Here is a 21,751-nt window from a genome sequence, read left to right on the forward strand (position 1 = left end):
TTTGATGGGAGTTGGAGTGGTGAGCATCTGCAGCAGAGCATTAGAAGCAACTAAAAATATCCCTTACACCTACATGAATCCCAACTAGCTTGAATGATTTCTATGTGACATTGCATGTGGACCTCCATCTTTTTGTATATGGTCCCTTTTTATTTTACTTCATTTCATTGTTGGAGTCTAGGAAGGGAGATTTTGACGTACTTGAAAATGCCGTGGTTCTTTTTGAAACAGGAGCTCAATTCAACTTTGTCCTTTATGACACTTTCTAACAGAACATCCAAGTGCTGATTATCAATTAGTCTAACGTTTCAGTTGTTTGCCTCTTTCCTCTATAGGGAAAAGAAGAGCTATAATTACATTCTCTGGTAAAATGAGATTTTTATGAGGAATGACCAAGAGCTGTCATTGCGAGGAAGGTATTGGCAAGTTTAGGCTGAAGTTTGTTTTTGGGGTTAGCATTTTTTCCCCGTCTTTTTTTTTTTTTAATAGGCTAGATGCCATCTGCTCTAGCAATTTGTAACGTTTTTGTCAGTGGCAACTGTAGGGAAAGGAGTCAGACTATTTGGAGGGAGTGGACAGATTTCCGTCCATCTGTGCTTGTATTACAGGATGTCGCTTATACTTTAGATCTGCATAGCTGTGAGCCAAGTTAGATGCCACAGCAAGGTCAAAAGGTGGAGATGCCTGTCGACGCGCTTCTGTCTCTAGTAATATGACAACAGCAAATTGGTGCTTCAGGCATTGCTTGGAGGCTGCCACGACGGGCCTTGAAGCCGAGCTTTCTATAATATCCTTTCAAAGGCAAATGCTGACTTCAAATGCTGCAAATTATCAAGCAGAAGGATTAATCTATTAAAAATGTCTGTGCTTAATGTAAGATCCAGTCCTGGTCTGCTTAATAGTTCAAAGTCTACGTCAGTGATGAGAAAGACTTTTCCTGTTCCATTAGATCTTTTGGGGAAGGGAGGCTGAGAGCGATGTTGCTGTGGAAATAAAGAAGAGAAGTGAAATTAAAATTAGGAGAAATAAAATGACCACCTTCCACTCGGGGCCTATTGCTGAATATGATTTGGTTATGAGACGCATAAGCTGCCATTTTTAAACCTGCTTCTCTGCTTGACTTGTGCTTCTGAGCCGAGTGTGGTACTATTTGGCGCAACATAGTTACGTGATATAGTGTTGTGTGCTGTCGGTCTGGCATCCTCTTATAAGTCATGTTTTTCTCTTGGCTTTTAACAGCGCCTATCAGATTGTTGTTGAAGAGCTGCATCCTCATCGGACAAAACGAGAAACAGGTGCAATGGACTGCTACCAGATTCCTGTCACATATCAAAATGCTCTGAGCAGTGGCTCGCCATATTATTTTGCTGCAGAATTGCCACCTGGTAACCTTCCTGAACCAGCTCCTTTCACGGTTGGTGATAACAGAACTTACCAAGGCTTCTGGAACCCACCATTGGCTCCCCGTAAAGGATATAATATCTACTTCCAAGCTATGAGCAGTGTCGAGAAGGTAGGCACCTCCCTGAATTTTCTTCTGGGGAAAAAAATCAGATCTGTTGCTAGAGGTTATTTGGACTATAAGGCCAAGGTCCAGAAAGATCTTCATCACACAGACAACTAGCTTGCACATGAGCAGCACTGAGCTTTTGACTTGTTCCTTTCATACAGCAATCCCTCCAGCCAGGTATGCACAGTAAACAACTTTTGATTTCCCTAGCCTATCTCAAAAGAGGCTTGTTGAGCAGCATGCAGACTTGTCGGAGGGGTGGTGGAGAGGAGTCAAAAGTCACATTTGCTTTTATTTCTTGAAAACATTTTGATCCTCTCTTTCCAAACCAAGGCAGCAAACTGCAGTAAAATAACAAATCTCTCTCTCTCTCTCTCTCTCTCTCTCTCTCTCTCTCTCTCACACACACACACACACACACACACACACACACTCCTACTAAAACAGAGAGCAGCAAAGTTTAAAACAGCAACCTAAATGCACCCAGTGAAACAGCTTCTGTGTATAGACCTAGACTCATATCCAGCGGTTGCTCAATATGTTTTTGTTCCTGGTATGAAAAATTCAAATGACATTATGGATGAACAATATCGCCTAAATAGATAGTATGCTTCCCTTTAGTGGTATCTTCATATCTGCCACCTGAGGCAGGCCATCTCACCCTGTCTAAAGCACCTGGATGTAAGCCAAAGTTGTTGGGTTCTTGTTATTGCAAACCCTTTCTGTGGTTTCCATTTTCAAACGGCATGGCTCTGTGCCATTCATATTCCACACACCATTTCCCCCACAGCAACTATTACTGTTTGAAAATTTAGTAAGTTTCTTTGGGGCCGTAGCATCAGTAAAATAAATTTCAGCCATGTATGTTTCCACATTCCAAGGCAATAACGCCCCTCCTACTGTTCTCAATGCCCAGGTAGTTCAGGAGATTAAATTGCTTCAGGATAAACAAAACCCAGCTTGCTCAGCAGGCCTAATAAAGCAGTGCCCCACATGCCGAACATCAAGTAAGAAAAAAATAAGTTTGTTTTAAAAAGCCACAGTAACTCCCATAGCAGCTACATGTTTGTGAAAAGCATCAGTACACAGGTTTGCTTCCAAATTGCTTGACCACTGTGCTGGTAGGAAAGGTATGGCTGCAGATCGCCATTGCTATTTCCTCCCCATTTGATATCTTGACACCATACAGCACTGCTTCTATTTCAGTATGCATATTGATAGAGAACAAAGCAACAGGAAGTTAAATACTGCAGGCAGCTCTAGGTGTGAAAAGCAACATGACTTGATAAGCCCCATGCTGCTTCTGCCACTGAATCATTTTCCTTTTGTAAATAGAAATACGGGACGGGAAAGGGAGGAAGCAGCATTTAGAACAGTGGCGGAGATATTTAAAACTTAGATTTGAGAATTAAGTATAGTCTTGTATGAAATCTCTGTCTCCTGGTTATTGTGCCCCAGTAGCAGATGGCTGTGGCGCGAGGAGGTGGAGAGGAGGGATTTGGGGAAGATTGCACCTAGATTGATAGGCTTCGGGAAGGTTAATCTGCTTTCAAAAGAAACCAAAGCGATTTCTACCCTGCCATTTGGATTTCAGCTGCAGCTAGTAATGAAGAGATCACAGCTATCAATGACTTTGCCTTTGAGGCTCTAGAATGAAGCTTCGCCTAATGTCTATAATTATAAGAATTAGCTGTTTATCATAGCAAGATGAGGAAAATGTCACAGCTTGTGAATTTGTGTGCTAGAATAGCTGTGGAACTGGAGGATTTTCCTGATGGGAGAAACTTGTGGTTTTTTTTAAAAAAAATAAATTAAAAATGGATAATTTTAGAATAATTGCATTCTGATATTAGGAAATCAAATTTGCAAATGAAGCTGGAGGTAAAAAGATTGGCAGGAAATCTGGGAGGCCCTATCTAAGTATTTCATTATGTGCCACTATAAAATAGATGTTTTATTACATCCCATGATGTTTTGTTAAATCCCATGACCTAGCTTTAAACATGGTTTACAGTCTATGCTGGAAGGGGCACTTTCTTCCACATGTGGTGGGAAAATGAATAAGTACAGAACTTTCAGCTTGATGCCTTAGACCTGATGAGCTTCATCACAGGCTCCAACATTCTCCTACATCTAGCCCACATTTTGCTACATTTTGTTATTTATTTATATTTATAGACCACTTTTTTTTGGGGGGGGATTATCCAAGCAGTGTACAAATCCAACTACAATTAACATACGACTAAAACACACAGACCAAATGAAAAACAAGTACACATATTACCATCATTAAAAACAGAGATAAAATCATGAAAACAAATGCAACTAAATCAAGTGTCTGGATAGGCTTGCTGAAACAAAAAAGTTTTCAACAGGCTTCTAAAGCTGTAAGAACATCAGAAGAGGTTGCTGGATCAGGCCAATGGCTTGTCCAGCATCTTGTACTCCTAGTGGCCAACCAGTACTGATGGGAAGGCTGAAAGTCAGACCTGAGCCCAACAGCACTGTCTCTACCTACAATTCTCAGCATCTGGTACTGTTGACATAAGACAGCATAGCAAAAATACCTGCTTAATGTCAACAGTACAGTGAAAGTGCCTGCTTGACACTTACTCTTACCCTTCCTGTATTTTTCAGTGGCTCGTTAATAGTGTGGGATTTTCTCATTGCTGAGAAGACTGCAAAGAAAATTAACATTGTCATGGGTGAACCTAAACTAGAAGCCTTTCTGCTTATCTGGAGTCAATTCACTGAGTGTGCCAGAGATCTTGATAGATTATAAGCCCAGCCTGTAGAAGCTATATACATATATGAAAGGAATTTTAGCTCTGCAGTATACTTTCACTATCAAAAGTGTTTGCCTTATTCATTGTATATGTAAGTAGTTCATAAGTGTATTTGCACAGTGACCTAAACTAACTTTCACTGAATTTCCCAAGCTACTGGTGCTAATTGCATTTTTCTCCCATTTTTCTTCTTAACAGGAGACCAAAACTCAGTGTGTTCGAATTGCTACCAAAGGTAAGAGGTTTTCCCCCTCTGAACTTTGGTAACTTTCTTTGTAGCTTATTCAATGTGACAATTCTGTTGCTGTGAATTTGTACTTGGAGCTCAGATATAGTGCCAGTAAATGTTTGGGATACTCTTGACATCTATGTATGTGACAGAGTGGGGCCTCCTGGATGCTTTGGTTTCTGTTTTTGAAGAGGAGGAGAGGTGCTTATTGGTAAAAAAAAAGAACTGACATGTTAGAAGACATGTTTCTAAGGGGTTGGTAGGTTCCATTTCATGTGATGAGCCGGAGAATTAGGCAGCTGTATAACTTCTAAGAGAGAAATTATTTGAGGCAGCAGGACAGCACTGCAGTGTGGTATAACATGACAGTTTGTGATGTTCCCCTGTCATTTTGGTTCCATCTTAAGCTAGTATAAGCACTAGGACAGTACTGCATTTTTCTACTCTTGTTAGGGCTGATCATGTAGCTATTTCTTGTTTTTAAATGGCCTTTTAAAAAATAAGAATGGAAAACTGAATAACATATGGATCCAAAGGAAATGGATAGCTCACAGGCAGGTTTATCCTTACACAACATCTTAATTTTTAAAAGTTGAATCTTCAGATAAAGACTTAGAACTCATGGTCTTGTCTTCTGCTTTGTGTTTACAGCACTCATTACTGAGTTCATTTTATAGAATGATTAGACAGAATTAGATGCTGCATTCAAGCAGGAAAACATGGAGGAGTACTATTAAATAATCAAATAGTACTTGTCACATCTTGGTGTGCACTCATTCTATGCATTTGTAGATATAATCAGCAACTGTCTCCAGGAAAAGAGCAAAGTATTACAGATTTGCTAACAGAGATGAGAAAGATTTCTAGAATAAATGCTTGAGGGAAGGGTAACTTATTGTGTAACCAATGTACAATTTGTTTTTTACTATAACTTCAAAGTTATAGTAAACTCCTGTATGTGAGCATGTTTTTAAGTTAGTATTCATTACCCTTTCATCTGCCCCAGTTGCAACAATCATTTCTGTCCTGTATCGGACTGTACAGCCACAGCAGGTAGCTTCTAGCAGTTTGACTTCACCTTCAAAGGCCCACTCCTCTATTGTCTCCTGAGACAGATGGATGCTAGCCAACCTAATGAAAACCCTGGGTTGTTATTCAGTATTACTATAGCCAGTTGCCAATGAAGGTGTGTTCCTAAAGTAAGATTCAAACGACACCACAGAAATCCCAGCTCACTGTCCATTAATCTACACCAGCTTTTATTTGGAAAGTGAGCTGGTTCAGACGTATCATAGCTTAGATGTGAAAGAGCCTTGTGCACATATTCACACATGCAGCTCCTTCACATGAGTTTTGATCAAATTGGATCAAATTTTCTGATTTATCCATACCCAAAAAGTATGGTTAGCAGAATTTGAACAAATTAGGACATTAAACTAATTTTAATATCTAGACTTGTTCCAAAGCTAGTAATCATAGGTTCCCAGATTGGCTGAAATGAAATCCATGGTTAATTGTAGACTTCCTGTTTTGTTTGCTTGCAAAGAAGCTGTGTACACAAATAAATAGCTTGTTCATATACAGTGGTACCTTGGTTCTTGAACTTAATCCGTTCTTGGAGTCTGTTCGACTCCCGAAACCGTTCTAAAACCAAGACACGGCTTCCGATTGGCTGCAGGAGCTTCCTGCACTCAAGCAGAAGCTGCATCGGACATTCAGCTTCCGAAAAGCGTTCACAAACTGGAAAGCTTACTTCCGGGTTTACGGCATTTGGGAGCCAATTTGTTCGGGAGAGAAGCCATTCAAGTACCAAGGTATTGGTTTTTAAATCCAAGATAGGATCATTGAAATGTATAGACCTGAAGCATTAGCTACCCACCCCAACCATCATGTTAAAGATTCTGTTGTGAAGGCTATAAAACAAACAAAGCAAAGTCATCATCTTGGACTTGTATAATACCATAATCTTGTCCAGAGGAAACCACTGCTGATATCCAGATACAAGTGTGGGATAGCAGCATGTTACCACCTCTTTATTTAGGATTTTACAGATAAGACACACACACAAAAAGTTTCCATTTTCTGTTTAATGGCTTGGAACTGGAAAGAGTCAGAGTCAAATCCAAATTCCCACCTCCCAAGCCAAACTCTCAAGGTAACCTGGCTGTAATGCCTATCTCCTAGCCTAATACATCATACGGTGTTATTTTGAGGATACAGTACAGAGAAGTGGTGGGGTATAAACATGATAAAAAATGGGTGGTCTTTTTTGTAGAACAGAATCAATTCATAGAGCAGGTTGATCCTGATCATCCCCCCTGCTCTTCCAAGATTAGTTACAATAACACTTTCCTGCAGAGCCTCCAAACCTTTCAGTATAAGAGTTTGCAGTGAATTGCATTTTGGGGGGTGTTTTTTTCATAGCAAGCTGCTCTTGGCAATTCAAGGTTCCTTTCTATGGACACCTACGGCAAATTTTAAATTACTTAATACCTCTGAGGCTTGGAGCATTGCCCAGAGTGGGAAAAATGAAATCAAATTATTCTGATAAACACATCACATAATCACAAGCAATAAAGAGCAAAGACCAGAAATCATTTTGCAGGCTACTTTGGCAACTTTCCCAAACTCTGCAATAGGCTTGTTCCCTTCTCTAATACAATTTACAAGCCTGTCCGTCAGCCAGCGGTGAGCCACTTAATGTTTCCAGATAACTCTAATTGCATTACATTTTAAGGGTGGTTACATATAAACACAGAAGTAATTTTATGTTCTTGGGCCCTTCCCCAAATGCTTTTTTTGTCACTGTTGTACATATTTAAGTGTGGCTCAGAACCTAGAGCTGTTTCATAAGACACAGTGCATGTTGACAGAGTGAAATAACTTCTCAAAGAAGTTTTCATATGGAAAAGTTTTTAAAATAATGCGGTGACACCCAGCCATGAATGGATAGCCTTGTTTTTAAAATATGCATGGTTTTTGAAAAGGCACAAATTCCTTTCTAAAATCTAAATTCATTTTCAAGCCCAAACAATAAGCAATAGAACCTACTTTTCACATGCTGTTGCAAGTTTGTGCATAGGAAAGGAACAGGGAGACTGGGATAGCCGTTTGACAGAGGACAGTCCTCTGTTTAAAAGAGTCTCTGTTTGAATGGCTATCTGAACCAAGTCCATAGATAAAGAACTGCCCATAAACTGCCCATAAGCAATGGACGCCTGGACAATAGACAGCAAGCATACAGGTTGCAGTCTTTCTCACTATGGTGAGATCTGTTTATGGGGTAGGGACCATAAAGGCAGGCAAGGGACAAACATTTTAAGAAATGTTTGTTAAGACCTTCCATATCAAAGAAAAATTAGCAAACAAAAAAAACACACAAAAACACACCAGTAAAAACTCAACACATACATTACCTATACATTTGATTACAACAAACAGAAGAGCAAAACAAATAGGCAACAAAATCTCCCACAAATATACAATCCGCAATGCACTAATAAACACTTAAGTGAAGCAATCAGGGAACCATCATAGAAATAAACAACTAGCCATGCATAAAGAAAAGGGGGAAATTAATTCAGCCACTCTATAATATTACTCTATAAAGTGTCATGAGTTGATGGAGGAAACCAATCATGCTATTTGACTGAAACATATTTAATAAAACAAACCATTTCCCACAAAACACTTTTTTATCCTTGAATTCTTCCTTCCCCTGAGTTGACAAGTACATTTTCCCATGAAGGTGACATCTGTTCCTGTTGTTATGGATACTTTTCAGTTTGTGCAGCCAGTGGATGTAGATGGAATCCTTGAAGGAGTGGGGTCAACATGTTTGACTCTTTCATTTCTGGGCAAATAATAATAATAATACCCCGCCCATCTGACTGGGTTTCCCCAACCACTCTGGGTAGCTCCCAACAGATTAAAAACAGAATAAAACGTTAAACTTTAAAAAATAAAACTTCCCTAAAATGGGATCTGGAGTGGGACTGGCCAAACAAGTGGGGGAAATGGTGAATATGTTCTTGAGGGAGTGTGTGGTGCCTATGAAGGAAGCAGTGGCATTTTTTAAACATCAGTAAAAGAATAGGCAGAATGTGTAGATACACTGAAATGCTGAGTTCATCTCTGTTTTGAGTTGAAAAAGACATTCGACAGTTTTTGCTGTTAATCTCATAGAACACCTCGATATGTACTATGGCCTAAAGTTTAAGAAACAACTACCATAGCTTCTTTTAAGAATGAAGGGCAAAATAAGAAGAATGAAAACCATGGCATTTTTTATCAGGATGTAGATTGTTCCACATTAGACTAATACATGTGGCCATTAGTTCTGAAGATACATTTTTTTTGTTCTGAGGCTGCAGTAGGAGCTCTCCAAGCCAGGGCAGTTCAACATGCAACCTATGGCAACATTTCACACACACACACACACACACACACACACACACCATGTTAGAATTCCTGCTTGCTGATTGCAATCATGGGATTGTTGTCTTTCACATGACGGTGTATGTTTTGACTTCACAAAGTGGGAAGTGATGGAGACAGGGTGTTTGTGTTACTGTGTTTCTTGAAGTGGGACTGTGGTCCTTTGTTTTTTCTCTTGCTGTCTGATGCTAGAGAGAGAAGGAGCCATGTTGCAGTGCTCCGTGTGTGTTGCTGAGGTCTATTACACAAGCTGTGAAGACTCTGCGGATCCCTAAGTGTGCCAATGTCTGTTGGCATCAGTTGCTGTGATGTTTAGACTGAAGAAAGCTTTTGAAGCTCCTGAACGATCGACCAGGAGAGAGAGAACATGTCAGTTGGGCATGTGTCTCTGCCAGGGTCCTACTCGAGTGTAGGAGCTCCTAACACACCACCCTTGTGCTGTCTTCCCAAAGCCAGGTGAGGTGCTGGGCTTTGGGAAGGAGGTGTGAGGGCTCTGACAGGGGCCTAGAGTTCTCCACCCTCCTTCCCAAAGCCTAGTTACCTCTTTCGCAGCTTTGAGGAGAAGGTGGGAGGCTGTAGGACCCTGTCAAAGCCTCGCGCCTCCTTCCCAAAGCTCAGCATCTTACTTACCTGGCTTTGGGGGGGTGTCAAATTTTGGTCTTGCTCCCCACCACCACACAAGAAGACAGGGTGCGGCCCATGAGTTCCATGTCGAAGTACTCTTGCAGCCCACTTGATATGAAAAATTGGACCGCCCTGCTCTAAGCATACTCTGAAAAATCACATTTTTATGACATAGAGAGACCCACACTGTTCTTTGTGGTATCTGTTGGGCACCATATTAGTTCTGTTTGCAGTAAACTGTATCCTATTCTTTAGTCTGCTTCGCAATTCATTTTTTAATGAAGTTCTCTGAAACTTTATTGGTTTGCATCCTTGCAACTGTTTTTGCTTTTATTGGAACATAGTAAGCTGCCTGATACTGAGTCACACCATCAGGGCATGTAGGTCAGTATTGCTTACACAGGTTGGCAGAAGCTGCTCATGGTTTCAGGCAGAGGCATCTTCCAGCCCTACCTAGATGTCAGGGATTGAACCTGAGACCTTCTACAAACAGAGCAGAGGCTCTATCACTCAGCTATGGCACTTTCCCTGTTGTGACATTGGACTTGGTTATTTTCTTGCAAAATAGGCCTGACAGTAATGTTGTGCTTCTTATTTATGAAAGTACTTTTAATGAAGTTAGCACTAATCCTAAAATTATATGCTATTTCTTATCTGCTAGCTGTATAATTGGGCTGTGTAATTGCACACTTCTCAGTGAATTGTGCAAAAAGATCATCAGAGGAGTGGAGAAGTAGGTTTATAAAATACCTGATAAAGAGACTTCTATTAGAAATTAGGTTATGAGATACACAGTTCTCAACTTATTTTCAGTGTGGTTAAACATCTTTGAAGGCTAGTGTCAGTTTTCCCACAGGATATATAAAATATTGATGCACACTTTTATGTATGTTGTGACATGCCTTCTAGTGTGTTTCCCAGAAGAATTATATTCTTTGTGGATTTGTTTGTATTCAAAGAGCATCTACTTGAAACCAGATTTGTTTTTCATGCTCCCTAGAGGGAGTTGTTTACTAAAAATAAATGGCAAGTTTCATTTCCTGTATGTACTCCATTTGTATTTAACCAGTTAGATACACAAGTAGTATTAAGTGTCACACCAAGTTACAGATTACACTGAATAGCTGACATATAGATTATATGGTGACAATTCATGTACATAGAATTCTCCTGACTGGAATGGCTTTGGCATTGATTTAGCTAGAGAAATGAATGATGATCCATGATAAGAAGTTCCATCCTTCATATTGTCAGTCATCACATATTTGTGTAGGGATTGAAAAATAACGATCACTTCTTTTTAAAATAGTTGAGTCACATGTGTGAAATGTGAATGAGTGAATCATTGGGTCTGTTTGTGTAGGCTGGGTAAATACGGGGTATTTACTTGGACTGTGTATTATCTGTATAGTCGTACCTTAGTTCTCAAACAGAATGTGTTCCGGGAGTCCATTTGACTCCTGGAACCATTCGAAAACCAAGGCACTGCTTCTGATTGGCTGCAGGAACATCGTGCAGCCAATTGGAAGCCACAGAAGCCACACCAGACGTTCGGCTTCCGAAAATTGTTCAAAAACCGGAACACTCACTTCTGCATTTTGATTGTTCGGGAGCCAATTTGTTCAGGAGCCAAGACCTTTGAGATCCAAGGTACGACTGTACATTGAAAGCCTTGGGGCTATGTTCATGGCACCTGAAGCTAGTATGAATAAACTTAAATGATATTTCCTTCTCTCGTTTCTCTTTAACGGTATTAGACTATGAATGGGTCTTTGGTTTAATTCAAGCCTGAGCAGTATGAGGATTACACCCAACCATGTGCATATTTCATCTCTTTGTGCGCTTTATCGTGATGATACAAATTTATAAATCTTTAATGCTCTTAATGCTAACCCATATGTTGTGTAGAAATCCCCAGAAATCTGCAAAACTGGGAATCAAGAAGATACTAATAGGCTCAGAAAGCTGAATGCAGTCCTAAACCATTCAAGCAGCTAAAGATTTGTCAACCACAATCCTAATACTCCTGTCCTCTAACATAACAAATGCTGGCTTCTGCAACTCATCCCATTATATCCTGGGTATCTTAAATCATTTTACCGACCGCTTCCTCTCACTGCCCGCCCTCCCCCTTCTCAATCCAGCTCCTAGATTGAAAGTGTAGCTGTGGCATCTGTGCTATTGCCCCAAGTGCTCTCCTTATGTGCTACAATCAGCAAAGCTTTTTCTTAGATTTATGCTTCTGGGCATATGGACAACTGGAAGTCATTTAGCGACACAACAACATCCTCATTTCTTTAATATATTATCCTTATCCACAAGCTTCAGTTTCAAAAGCTGTTGGTGTCTCCCTTTTTTGAGCTTACATCTATGAGGATATATTTTTAGTGTGGTGTCAAAAGTGACGTTGAATGTAATCAAAAGTACATTCATAAAAAGAAAAGTGTTTATAACTGGCTAAATGTTGCAGTGGGAAGAAAAGAAGCCAGTAATTAATTATTCTAGTGGTGAGAATATATGCTTCCCATTAAAACTCTTCATCTACACAGAGCTGCTAATAGTGATCTGTTTGCTAGCTCAAGGCACTTTTTCCTCCCCCCCCCTTTTTGTTTCTTTAGAGCCACATTTCAAATCCAGAGGATTTACATGTATGCACCATTAGTAGTTTTGACACAACTTTAATCTTCTTCAATGCAATTTAAACTTCCATTACTTTATCCTTTGTTTGGTAGATTTAAGTTAAAGTGGAGGGATTTCATGTTGTTGTTTTCATTGTTGTTTTTAAATTGCATTCTTCAAAGTGCTATAGGCCAGTTGCAAACATTTCCTTCCTTGGCAAGTGGTTGTTAGCCAGTTCTAGGTCCCTTCTAGATCCAAAGCAAGGTAACAGCTTTGGTTACCCTGTGATATGAGAGAGGGACAAGGGGAATGCATCTCACTTGATTTACTTGACCTCTCAGCTACTTTCATTACTCTCAACCATAGTACCTTTCTAGATAGGCAGTCAGAGTTGGGGATTGAAGGACCTACACTGTAATGGTTCTGCTCTTACTGGATGGCCAGTTTCAGAAGGAGGTGCCAGATGAGTGCTTTGGTACACTAGTGGACTGAATGAGATCCAATAGACTAAGACTCAGTCCAGATAATATTGAGGTGTTTTGTGTGTCCCCCCCCCAAAGCTGTGTGGTGTTCAGGCTTTTTTGCAGGAAGTTGCACTCACAATAAATGATTATGTTTGCAGTTCAGAGGTGCTAATACATGGGAAGGCAAACTAAGGCTCGGGGGCCGGATCCGGCCCAATCACCTTCTAAATCCGGCCCATGGACAGTCCAGGAATCTGTGTGTTTTTAGATTAGTAGAATGTGTCCTTTGGTTTAAAATGCATCTCTGGGTTATTTGTGGGGCCTGCCAGTTGTTTTTACATGAATAGAATGTGTGCTTTTATTTAAAATGCATCTCTGGGCTATTTGTGGGGCATAAGAATTCATTCATTCCCCCCATATATAGTCCGGCCCCCCACAAGGTCTGAGGGACAGTGGACTGGCCCCCTGCTGAAACCCTTTGCTGACCCCTGTGCTAATAGGCCCAGCATTCTCAGTGGAGGCATTTGGAGATCTTCATATGCAAATATACAGTCAACTCACAACTTGTACGCATTTCACTTGTGCGCTCACAGCTTTACACACTTGGCAGCCAGCCAGCTGCGATGGCACAAATTAAACACACACAAGGCAGAGAGCTTAAAAGCTCTTCCTGTGCTGGGTTGTCCTGCTGTGGAGAGAGTTTTTAAGATCTATGCCTTGCTTACCAGGCTCTGGGAAGCTCCCGCGGGACATGTCCCAGAGCTGGTAAGCAAGGCAGAAAACTTAAAAGCTCTCCACCTTGCATGTGGGGTGAGACCCACTTGATAAACTGGCTCCAGAAAGGTAGGGGTGATTATGGGGGGACATCTACAGGGTTGATTTGGCTGCACACAATTTCACCTATATGTGCAATCCCCACAACCTAACCCCTGCACAAATTGTAAGTCATCTGTATTGCAACACTGATTTTGGCCAGGAATTTTATTTTTTTTCCTATATTGTGATCTGACAGCCATTCAGGCTGGATGACTCCTTAGGCCAAAATGATAGTTTTTCTGTGCGCTATTTCTTTGTTCCATTTTGGTGTGGTAAACTCACCATGATGTGACTATTCAAAATCAATGTCAAGGCTTATTCCATGATAAATTTCCGTTTCTCCGATAATCACCAGTTCTTGACGAACTACTGGAAGCTAAAATTTTAAAGTGTCTATGACATCTATGGGTCTCCAAAAAATTGGGAAGGCAAAACTTGTGGCTTTACCATTTCAAAAGTGGTGAATGTGAGAACTGAGCTATACTTCCAAAGTAGGACCACATTATTCTCTGTTTACAGTGACTCTAGGATACAGAAACTAACCATGAGGAGCCACAGCCATGCCTATACTGTACTGGGCAAATTTTTAGAATCTATTTGTCATGTCCATCCATCCATGTTTAGATCCACACCTAAAAAGGGTTAATGCATAAAGAAGCAAGTCTCTATCCCATCCTTGAAAACAGCCATTTTAAGTAGGGAACTGCAATGAAGCCTGTACTTCCAACACAGGTTGTATGACTTATTATCTATAAGAAATACCTCAAAGTCATAATCAAACTCTGATAATACATATTTTATTACTGCCCGTCTCAGGCATCCACCTTGTTTTGAAAACTTCTGAGTAAGAATTATTCATCTTGATTATTTGAAATAATGATATGTAGGATTTGGTACTATGAAGAAAACATTTTGCTTTTTTGTTTTTGTTTTCTTCAGCATTCTCTGAGGAAAACTTCCTGCAGTTATTTATACAGTAGATGTTGGATGTGCAGTAACTAAATTTCCATTATGGAAGTGTTTTGCAGAGCCTGAAGTAATAGTTCCATTTGTTTTCTTCGTGTTATCCCATTTTCCTATTTTTCCTCTTAATTTAATCTTTCATCTTCACATAATTCATCACACTTCATTAGTTCCCTCAGAGAACAAGCTATTTTCCCCTTGCACTAGCTCTAGTAAATAGGATGAAAATTAGATTTTTCGTACCTATCACATCCAAGCTTTTCCACTGTCCTGTGGAACTGACTGCATCCCCTCTGCAACGAATCAATCTTCTGTGGCGAAGTTAATGGATGACTTCCCAATTGCTTTATGTTAGTCTAATCAGATTTGCTATCTCTATCCATCAAGCTGCCTTTTTCGCTTCTTTCAAAGCTCTCCTAAATATGCCCTCCTCCTGTGAAGCAGTTCTTGGACCATCAATAGCTGCACTATATATATATATTATAATACACTCTGTTATCATTCACGCTACCATAATTTGAACTTTTTAATGCTTACTGCCCTGGAATCCATCTTTGAATTGAAGAAAGAGGAAAAAACCGCTGCACAAATAAATACTATGCAAATCCCCACTGTTTAGTACACACTGCCACATTTTTAATAGCTCTCCTGCTTACATAGTCGGCAGACCATTTGTTTAGCCAGGGCGCGTGCAACTTTAGCATTTGGAAGATGGTTTTTCTTGATTCACAGTACGTTGCCTTCTCCATTGTTAGCAGTTATCCTAACTTCATAGTTTACAAGGGTTCATCCAAGTAGTCTGCTTTTGCAAGCTCTTCAACCTCGTCTCTCCCACCACCACACACACCTTTCTCTGTGCCACCTTGAACTCTTTGACTCACCCCTAGAATCCTAAGCCCCGCTTGATTACTGTGCCTTACAGCTGCTAATATGACCCCTGCCCTTTGATTGATTTAGAGCTTGTAGTTTATACTTCAGCTCTCCAGGTGTAAAAATCAGTGTTTCTCCTTGCCTTGCCCTTTTCTTCACCCTGTTCTCCAATTATTGGAACAGTTGTTCAGCAGCTACCTACCTGTGACCTAGTAGTGACCTACCGTCAAGACCACCGACCAGGAACTTGTGCTTGGGGAGGAACTAGAAGAAAAATGTGAGAACCGCCGTCCTTAGTGTTAATTAAGACTGAATGGAAATGTTGGCTTGTTTTTATTGTTTCTAGGAGCTATACAACATTTTTGGAAAGACAAAACAAACATGCAATTGCTGCCTGCAAAATTACAATCCAACAGGCATGATAGAAAAGGAAGAAAGGGCTGCAAGAGAATGAACAAAAAATAAAATACAGGGTTGTATTTGACATAGCACTAAGGTCCACATAGCTCAATTGGTTAGAGAGCATGGTGCTGATAATGCCACGGTTGCAGGTTCAATCCCCATATGGGACAGCTGCATATTCATTCATTGAAGGGAGCTGGACCAGATGATCCTCAGGGTCCCTTCCAATTCTGCAATTCTATGATTCTATTAGATGGTTCCATCAGCACAAGCATTTCTTCTTGTCTGATGGAACCATCTCCCCGCTGTTTTTGGTGGTTCTCTACAGTTGTCTACGAAGGAAATTTGGAGAGGGCACAGAAGGGCACCTGAACAGAGGCAGGGGAGTCCCATTGCACTAGCAGGACTCCATTTGCTGGCTTCTACTAGTTCAACAAGTTGGTTGAATACAACCCCAGTTTCTGACCTTCTTCGCACAGTAACTGCTTCAAGCATCAACTGAGATCCTGTTCAGTGGCTTCTTCCTATGCTGTAGCTGAAAACCAAGGTCTATTATTTGATTACTGATGTAAACCTCCAAAATGTATTTTGTATAGTTAAGTTTTTACCTCTATCTTCAGTACATTTTATTGCTATGGCTAGTGGCTGATGGGTTAAACCACGCTGCTAGTGGCTAGTGCTGGCTAGTGGCTGATGGGTTAAACGCAGGTGGTGCTGTGGGTTAAACCACAGAGCCTAGGACTTGCCAATCAGAAGGTTGGCAGTTCGAATCCCCATGACAGGGTGAGCTCCCGTTGCTCGGTCCCTTCTCCTGCCTACCTAGCAGTTCGAAAGCACATCAAAGTGCAAGTAGATAAATAGGTACCGCTCCAGCAGGAAGGTAAACAGCGTTTCCGTGCGCTGCTCTGGTTCACCAGAAGTAGCTTAGTCATGCTGGCCACATGACCTGGAAGCTGTACGCAGGCTCCCTCGGCCAATAAAGCTAGATGAGCGCCGCAACCCCAGAGTCGGTCACGACTGGACCTAATGGTCAGGGGTCCTTTACCTTTAGTGGCTGATGCAAATAAAGATTATTCTGATCTGACTAAGGTGAGGTCAAGCTGATTTCTGTATCTGAAATAATATTCAAAATACTCAAAATTGTTAATTAATCTAATGATTGTTGTCTATGGTTGGTTGGTTTTACTTTTTTAAAAAAGTACAGTTTTTGTACTTTCAACATACCCTGGGACCTTATAATGAAGGGTAGGTAAGAAATCTTACCACCTCTACCACCATTATCTAATATTACCTAACTAATTATTGGAATTATTTTGGCGGTACAGTATACATTAATACATAAAATGTTAACTTCCAGCAAGAATATGTGAGAGGAACACAATTCATGCACAGCAATAGCTAGCACAAAAAAATTGAAAGCCAGATTTCAGTCAGCCGAGAGCTTTAATTAGTGTGGGAATTGGATAAGGTTATAGAATATGACAGTGTTATAGGAAGCAAATGAGTAGTGATCACCAGGGATGATTAGACAGTTGGCAGTGATAAAATGGCAGGGTTTACATGTCTCTTTATCTGACAATCAAGCCATGGAGGAAGCCCAGTTTGAATACAGTGGTACCTCTAGTTACAAACTTAATTCGTTCCAGAGGTCCGTTCTTAACCTGATACTGTTCTTAACCTGAGATACCACTTTAGCTAATGGGGCCTTCTGCTGCCGCTGCTCCGCCAGTGCGTGATTTCTGTTCTCATCCTGGGGTAAAGTTCTTAACCCAAGGTACTATTTCTGGGTTAGCAGAGTCTGTAACCCGGAGTGTTTGTAACCCGACGTACCACTGTAATACCTGATAACTAAAATGATTGTTTAGTGTTGGATATTTCACAAGTCAAATATGAAAAGACCAATAGATCTGTCTCATTCCTCCACCTAAGTCTTTTTTGTTGTGTGTGTATGGGGGGGGTAAATTTTACTGATATACTGGGTAGATGTGTCAGGCTACTTCAGAACTTAGGCATGACATGGCTCCTGGCGACATGTTATGAAGTGAAAACCACTCTGTGACTGGATCCACAGTGCTGCTGGCATCCACATACAACCTTTAGAAGCTGCAGCATGCACATGCAGCCTCTGCTCACAGTTCTGTATCTATGAGCAGCACATTCTTCTGTTTAAATCCATTCCACATCAAAACCACCATTTTTCTAGCTAGCCTATGTCTTCTCCCATTGAAGATCCTGCGTGTTAATTTGCAAACTGGACAGAGTGGAGGAAATTAGGAGCGGCACAATCTTGAACTGTGGTCACTATTTATGTGTTAACTCAAGGGGCAGCCAACATGGGGCAATGGATATTCCGTTAGACTGCAATTCCCATCATCCATGGCATTTGAAAATTCTGGACTGGCGGGATTTGGAGCCCAGCAACTTCTGGAGGGCATCACGTTGGCTTCCCACTGACTCACTGATTTGAGGCAAGATGGTCTAGCAGTTAGTGTGTTGCACTAGGACCTGGGAGACCAGGGTTCAAATCCCTGCTCAGCCATGAAACTGACTGGGTGACCTTATGCCAGTCACAGTCTTTCAGTCTAGCCTACTGCACAGGGTTGTTGTGAGGATAAAATAGGAGAAGAACTGCAGCAGCTTGAGCTCTTTGGAGGAAAGTTGAGGTATAACTGTAATAGATAAATAATACATACCGGTAAATAAAATTCAAACTCATGTTAGATCACCTAATTAATATTATATTTGTGGGTGGCGTATTTTTTAAAACTCTTTTTGTCCCAGTAGACTGCTAGTTCTATACGCTGCCTGTTCCCAGAACGGTCTGTTCATCTACACACATCAGCATAAGTTCTGACACATACTCTCTCCAAATAGACTGTTTCCCCCACAGCAAAGACTGTGCTTCCTTCTTGGTAAGAAAAGCAGGAGTATCTTCTTGGAAATTTGTAAGAGTATTTAGGCCTGATATTCAGCCCATTTAAGAACTGAACTATTTGTAATATTTAAAAATATATATGAGCATATATGAGCATAATAAGCAACCCGACTATGAAAGGCTAGGGTTTTTCTCTTTCAGCATTTTAGCTGTCATGTATTGATAATTATTGGTTATGTTTCTAACATCTGGAATGTTATAAAGGGCAGAAATTTTGTTTTCATTTTTCTTAGTTTGCAGCAGTTAATGTATCATCGGTTTCAATTGTTTGTAGCCCTGCCATGAAACATAATCTATTTTGTCCTAAACATATCTTTAAAATCAGCTGGTCTTGGTTGATAATAACATTTTAAAATTTTAAACTAATTGGAGTTTAGCACTGTATGGTGTAATCCATCTTGAATGTCTGCCTAATATTGTAATATTCAAGCAGACCCTGCAAGATTGCTTGCCAACATTTCTGTGTATTTTAGACAGGCATAATGTTTCACAGTGGTTTGAGTACAGCTGTGTATGTAGTTTCTACATTTTAATGAAAGGCTTGTGGTTTTCAGTTATCAACCCATAGCATTATGAATAATCATGCCTGTTGAATATAAAACCTAAGTTTATTTGGAATGAAAGCCAACTCTGGGTAATATGTTTGGATCTGAACAACTAAATCAGTCAATTTCAGTGGTGTCAAAAAATGGAGAGCTACCACTGATCATTCCTTGTGGGAGCAAACACCTTGTTTATAAACATATTAATCTGAAACACCAGAGCCATTCAATAAATTATGAGAAATTATGGTATCACATGCCACCATGGCTAACACTGTAATATGTAGGAGCAACACTTTTTGAAAAAATACTGTAAAAACATACCCAGTATTTGTGATTTGCAGAGGCTGACATGCACATATCAGTTGCATATCTTCAAGCTAGAATTGCCACCTTTGGTCAGGCAAACTAAAGGACAGGTTGGTAGGGTGGGGGGGGGGAGTTGAGGGGCTAAAAATTACGGTACTTTCCCTGGCACAGAAATGACTTCAAAGCAATCCATTACAATGTCACACAGGGTTTACATTATTGAATGAAAACAACAACAAAAGCACTATGATTTACAACTGTAAGAAAAATATGCACCTCTGCCTGTTCAACAACTCTCTTTCCCAATCCCTCCCTGCTCTCTATTGGCCTGCTCAAACCTCCGTCTCCAACCCACCTGCTCTGCCCATGTAAAACTTCTTTTCCCCAGCTCTCCACCAGGGCTGTGCAAACCCCCTCACTTGCTCTCCAAATCTGACCCACCCCCTTTGCCCGTGCAATAACTCTCTCTCTTCTGCCCCAGACTACCCCCTGCAACCCCCCCCCTCTCTCACTCTCCAACCCAACTGCTGCCCCCCCCCATGGAAAACCCGAGACTCCACCATAGCAGGCCCATGCTACATAGCTCTCCACAACCCACCCTTTGCCCATGCAAAAACTTTCTCAAACTCCTCCTCCCGGCCCCACCTCACCCTCTGCCTGCATTCTGTGGTAACTCCTGCTCTCACTCTTGGCTCTTCTCCTCATGAACCCACACTCTGCCCACAGAAACTCCTGCTCAGGCTTTTGCCCTCCTCCTCCCAACAGACCCACCTTCTGCCCACACAGTTTGAAGGAGGAGCTTAAATATATTAAAAATGTGTCCCTTTTAAAGTCCAAACAGGACAGGGGACACTTTTCTCCAAAAATGGTGGACATATTTTTCTTAGTACTGGTGGCAACCCTACCCTCAGCTCATCCCCCTCAGAGAGCCAGTGGTATCTTTATCTCACCATGGAAGTAACTTGAAGCCAATCTATTTGTGTTTCACTGTAGAATAAGTGTGTTTAGGATTGCAGTCTAAGGAACTGAATTTTGCTGTTACAGAAAATCACTTGGATTCTATTCTTAAATTTCTCTATTTTTTTAACCACAGCTCTCAAAATAAGATCTAATGTGATCATGCCTATAAGTGGCCACTCAGATCTGAAGCAAATCCTATTGATAGAAGGCATAATTTGTGTGTGTGTGTGTGTGTGTGTGTGTGTAAATTAAGTATCGTGTATTTAAAAAGACAAAAACACCCAGAAAATAAGGAATTGGGTCTCTGATTGTTGATCAGCTTATATGTTTCCAACACCAGAGAAGATGTGATCATTCTGTATTTTCAAATTTAAAGAATATGGTTATTCATAGAGACATCCTCCTAGGTTTGATGTAATAGAATTACTGTCATTTCATAAATGAGGACATGTTGTGTCCTCATTTTAATCAGATCACAACTGGTTAAAATCCTTAAATCTAGATTTAAAGTGCAAAAGCTGTTTTTGTAATCTGGTTCACTTGGAACCATTCTGAAAATTATAGTTTATATTTAATATAGCTTGCTTTGTTTTGCTCCTTTTCCCCTTTAAAGGCAATATGGAAAATTAGAAACATATTAATATCTGAATCTCAAGGTCCCCCAGAACTACATCTAAACAAAAATGTAGCAGGAAACATGTTGATACAAGTTTTTATTGGTATAACCACTCTAGCTTTAAATATAATCTATTTTACTATACAAATAGTTATTGCTTAGAAGTTTCCTTATTCGCCTTCTACACTTTCCTAGTCCCTTTGTTTACTGTCCCATGCCAACAGTTCCCACCATCTAACACTGAGTTTGAGTGCTAGGAAGTCTTGTTATTGATGTATCTTTCATCAGTAGGCTGTATCCAGTGCTACTGCCCTGCTTCTACAACAGACCTCAAAATCTAGTCCAGAGAGTTGGAGGACCCTCTGCAGCAAATTTGGAGGCAGAGAGCAGGGGGGTAGGAGAAGTAGGATGCAACTGAATGCCCACCATTTTTGCCCACATGCCAGGGAGACACTGTCCCTCTTAATTCTTCTTGATCTCTTGGTGGTTTTGATACAATTGACAGTTGTATTCTTCTGGACCAGCTGTCCAAGTAGGATGGGCAGTACTGCTTTGTGGTGTTTCTATTCCTACCTAGATTGTTTGGTGCTTGTGGGCTCCAGAGAATCTTCACTGTGAGGTGTTGTAGGGCTCAGATTTATCCCCCCATACTGCTCTAATATCTACATG

The 21,751-nt window shown here is 40.6% G+C and overlaps 1 protein-coding gene across 14 annotated transcripts in view; it reads left to right on the forward strand.

Annotated features, from left to right (window-relative positions):
- Positions 1-21,751, forward strand: part of PTPRK (protein tyrosine phosphatase receptor type K) — a 327,907-nt gene that overhangs the window by 256,948 nt on the left and 49,208 nt on the right. For all 14 annotated transcript variants that reach the window (XM_082216025.1, XM_082216024.1, XM_082216026.1 and 11 more), the window contains exons 12-13: positions 1,240-1,513; positions 4,495-4,531. In XM_082216025.1, coding sequence (XP_082072151.1) covers positions 1,240-1,513; positions 4,495-4,531 — 311 coding nt within the window. The remainder of the gene's footprint in view (positions 1-1,239; positions 1,514-4,494; positions 4,532-21,751) is intronic.

Source organism: Podarcis vaucheri (genome assembly GCF_965113315.1).
Source record: "Podarcis vaucheri genome assembly, chromosome: 3".
NCBI classification, from domain to species: domain Eukaryota; kingdom Metazoa; phylum Chordata; class Lepidosauria; order Squamata; family Lacertidae; genus Podarcis; species Podarcis vaucheri.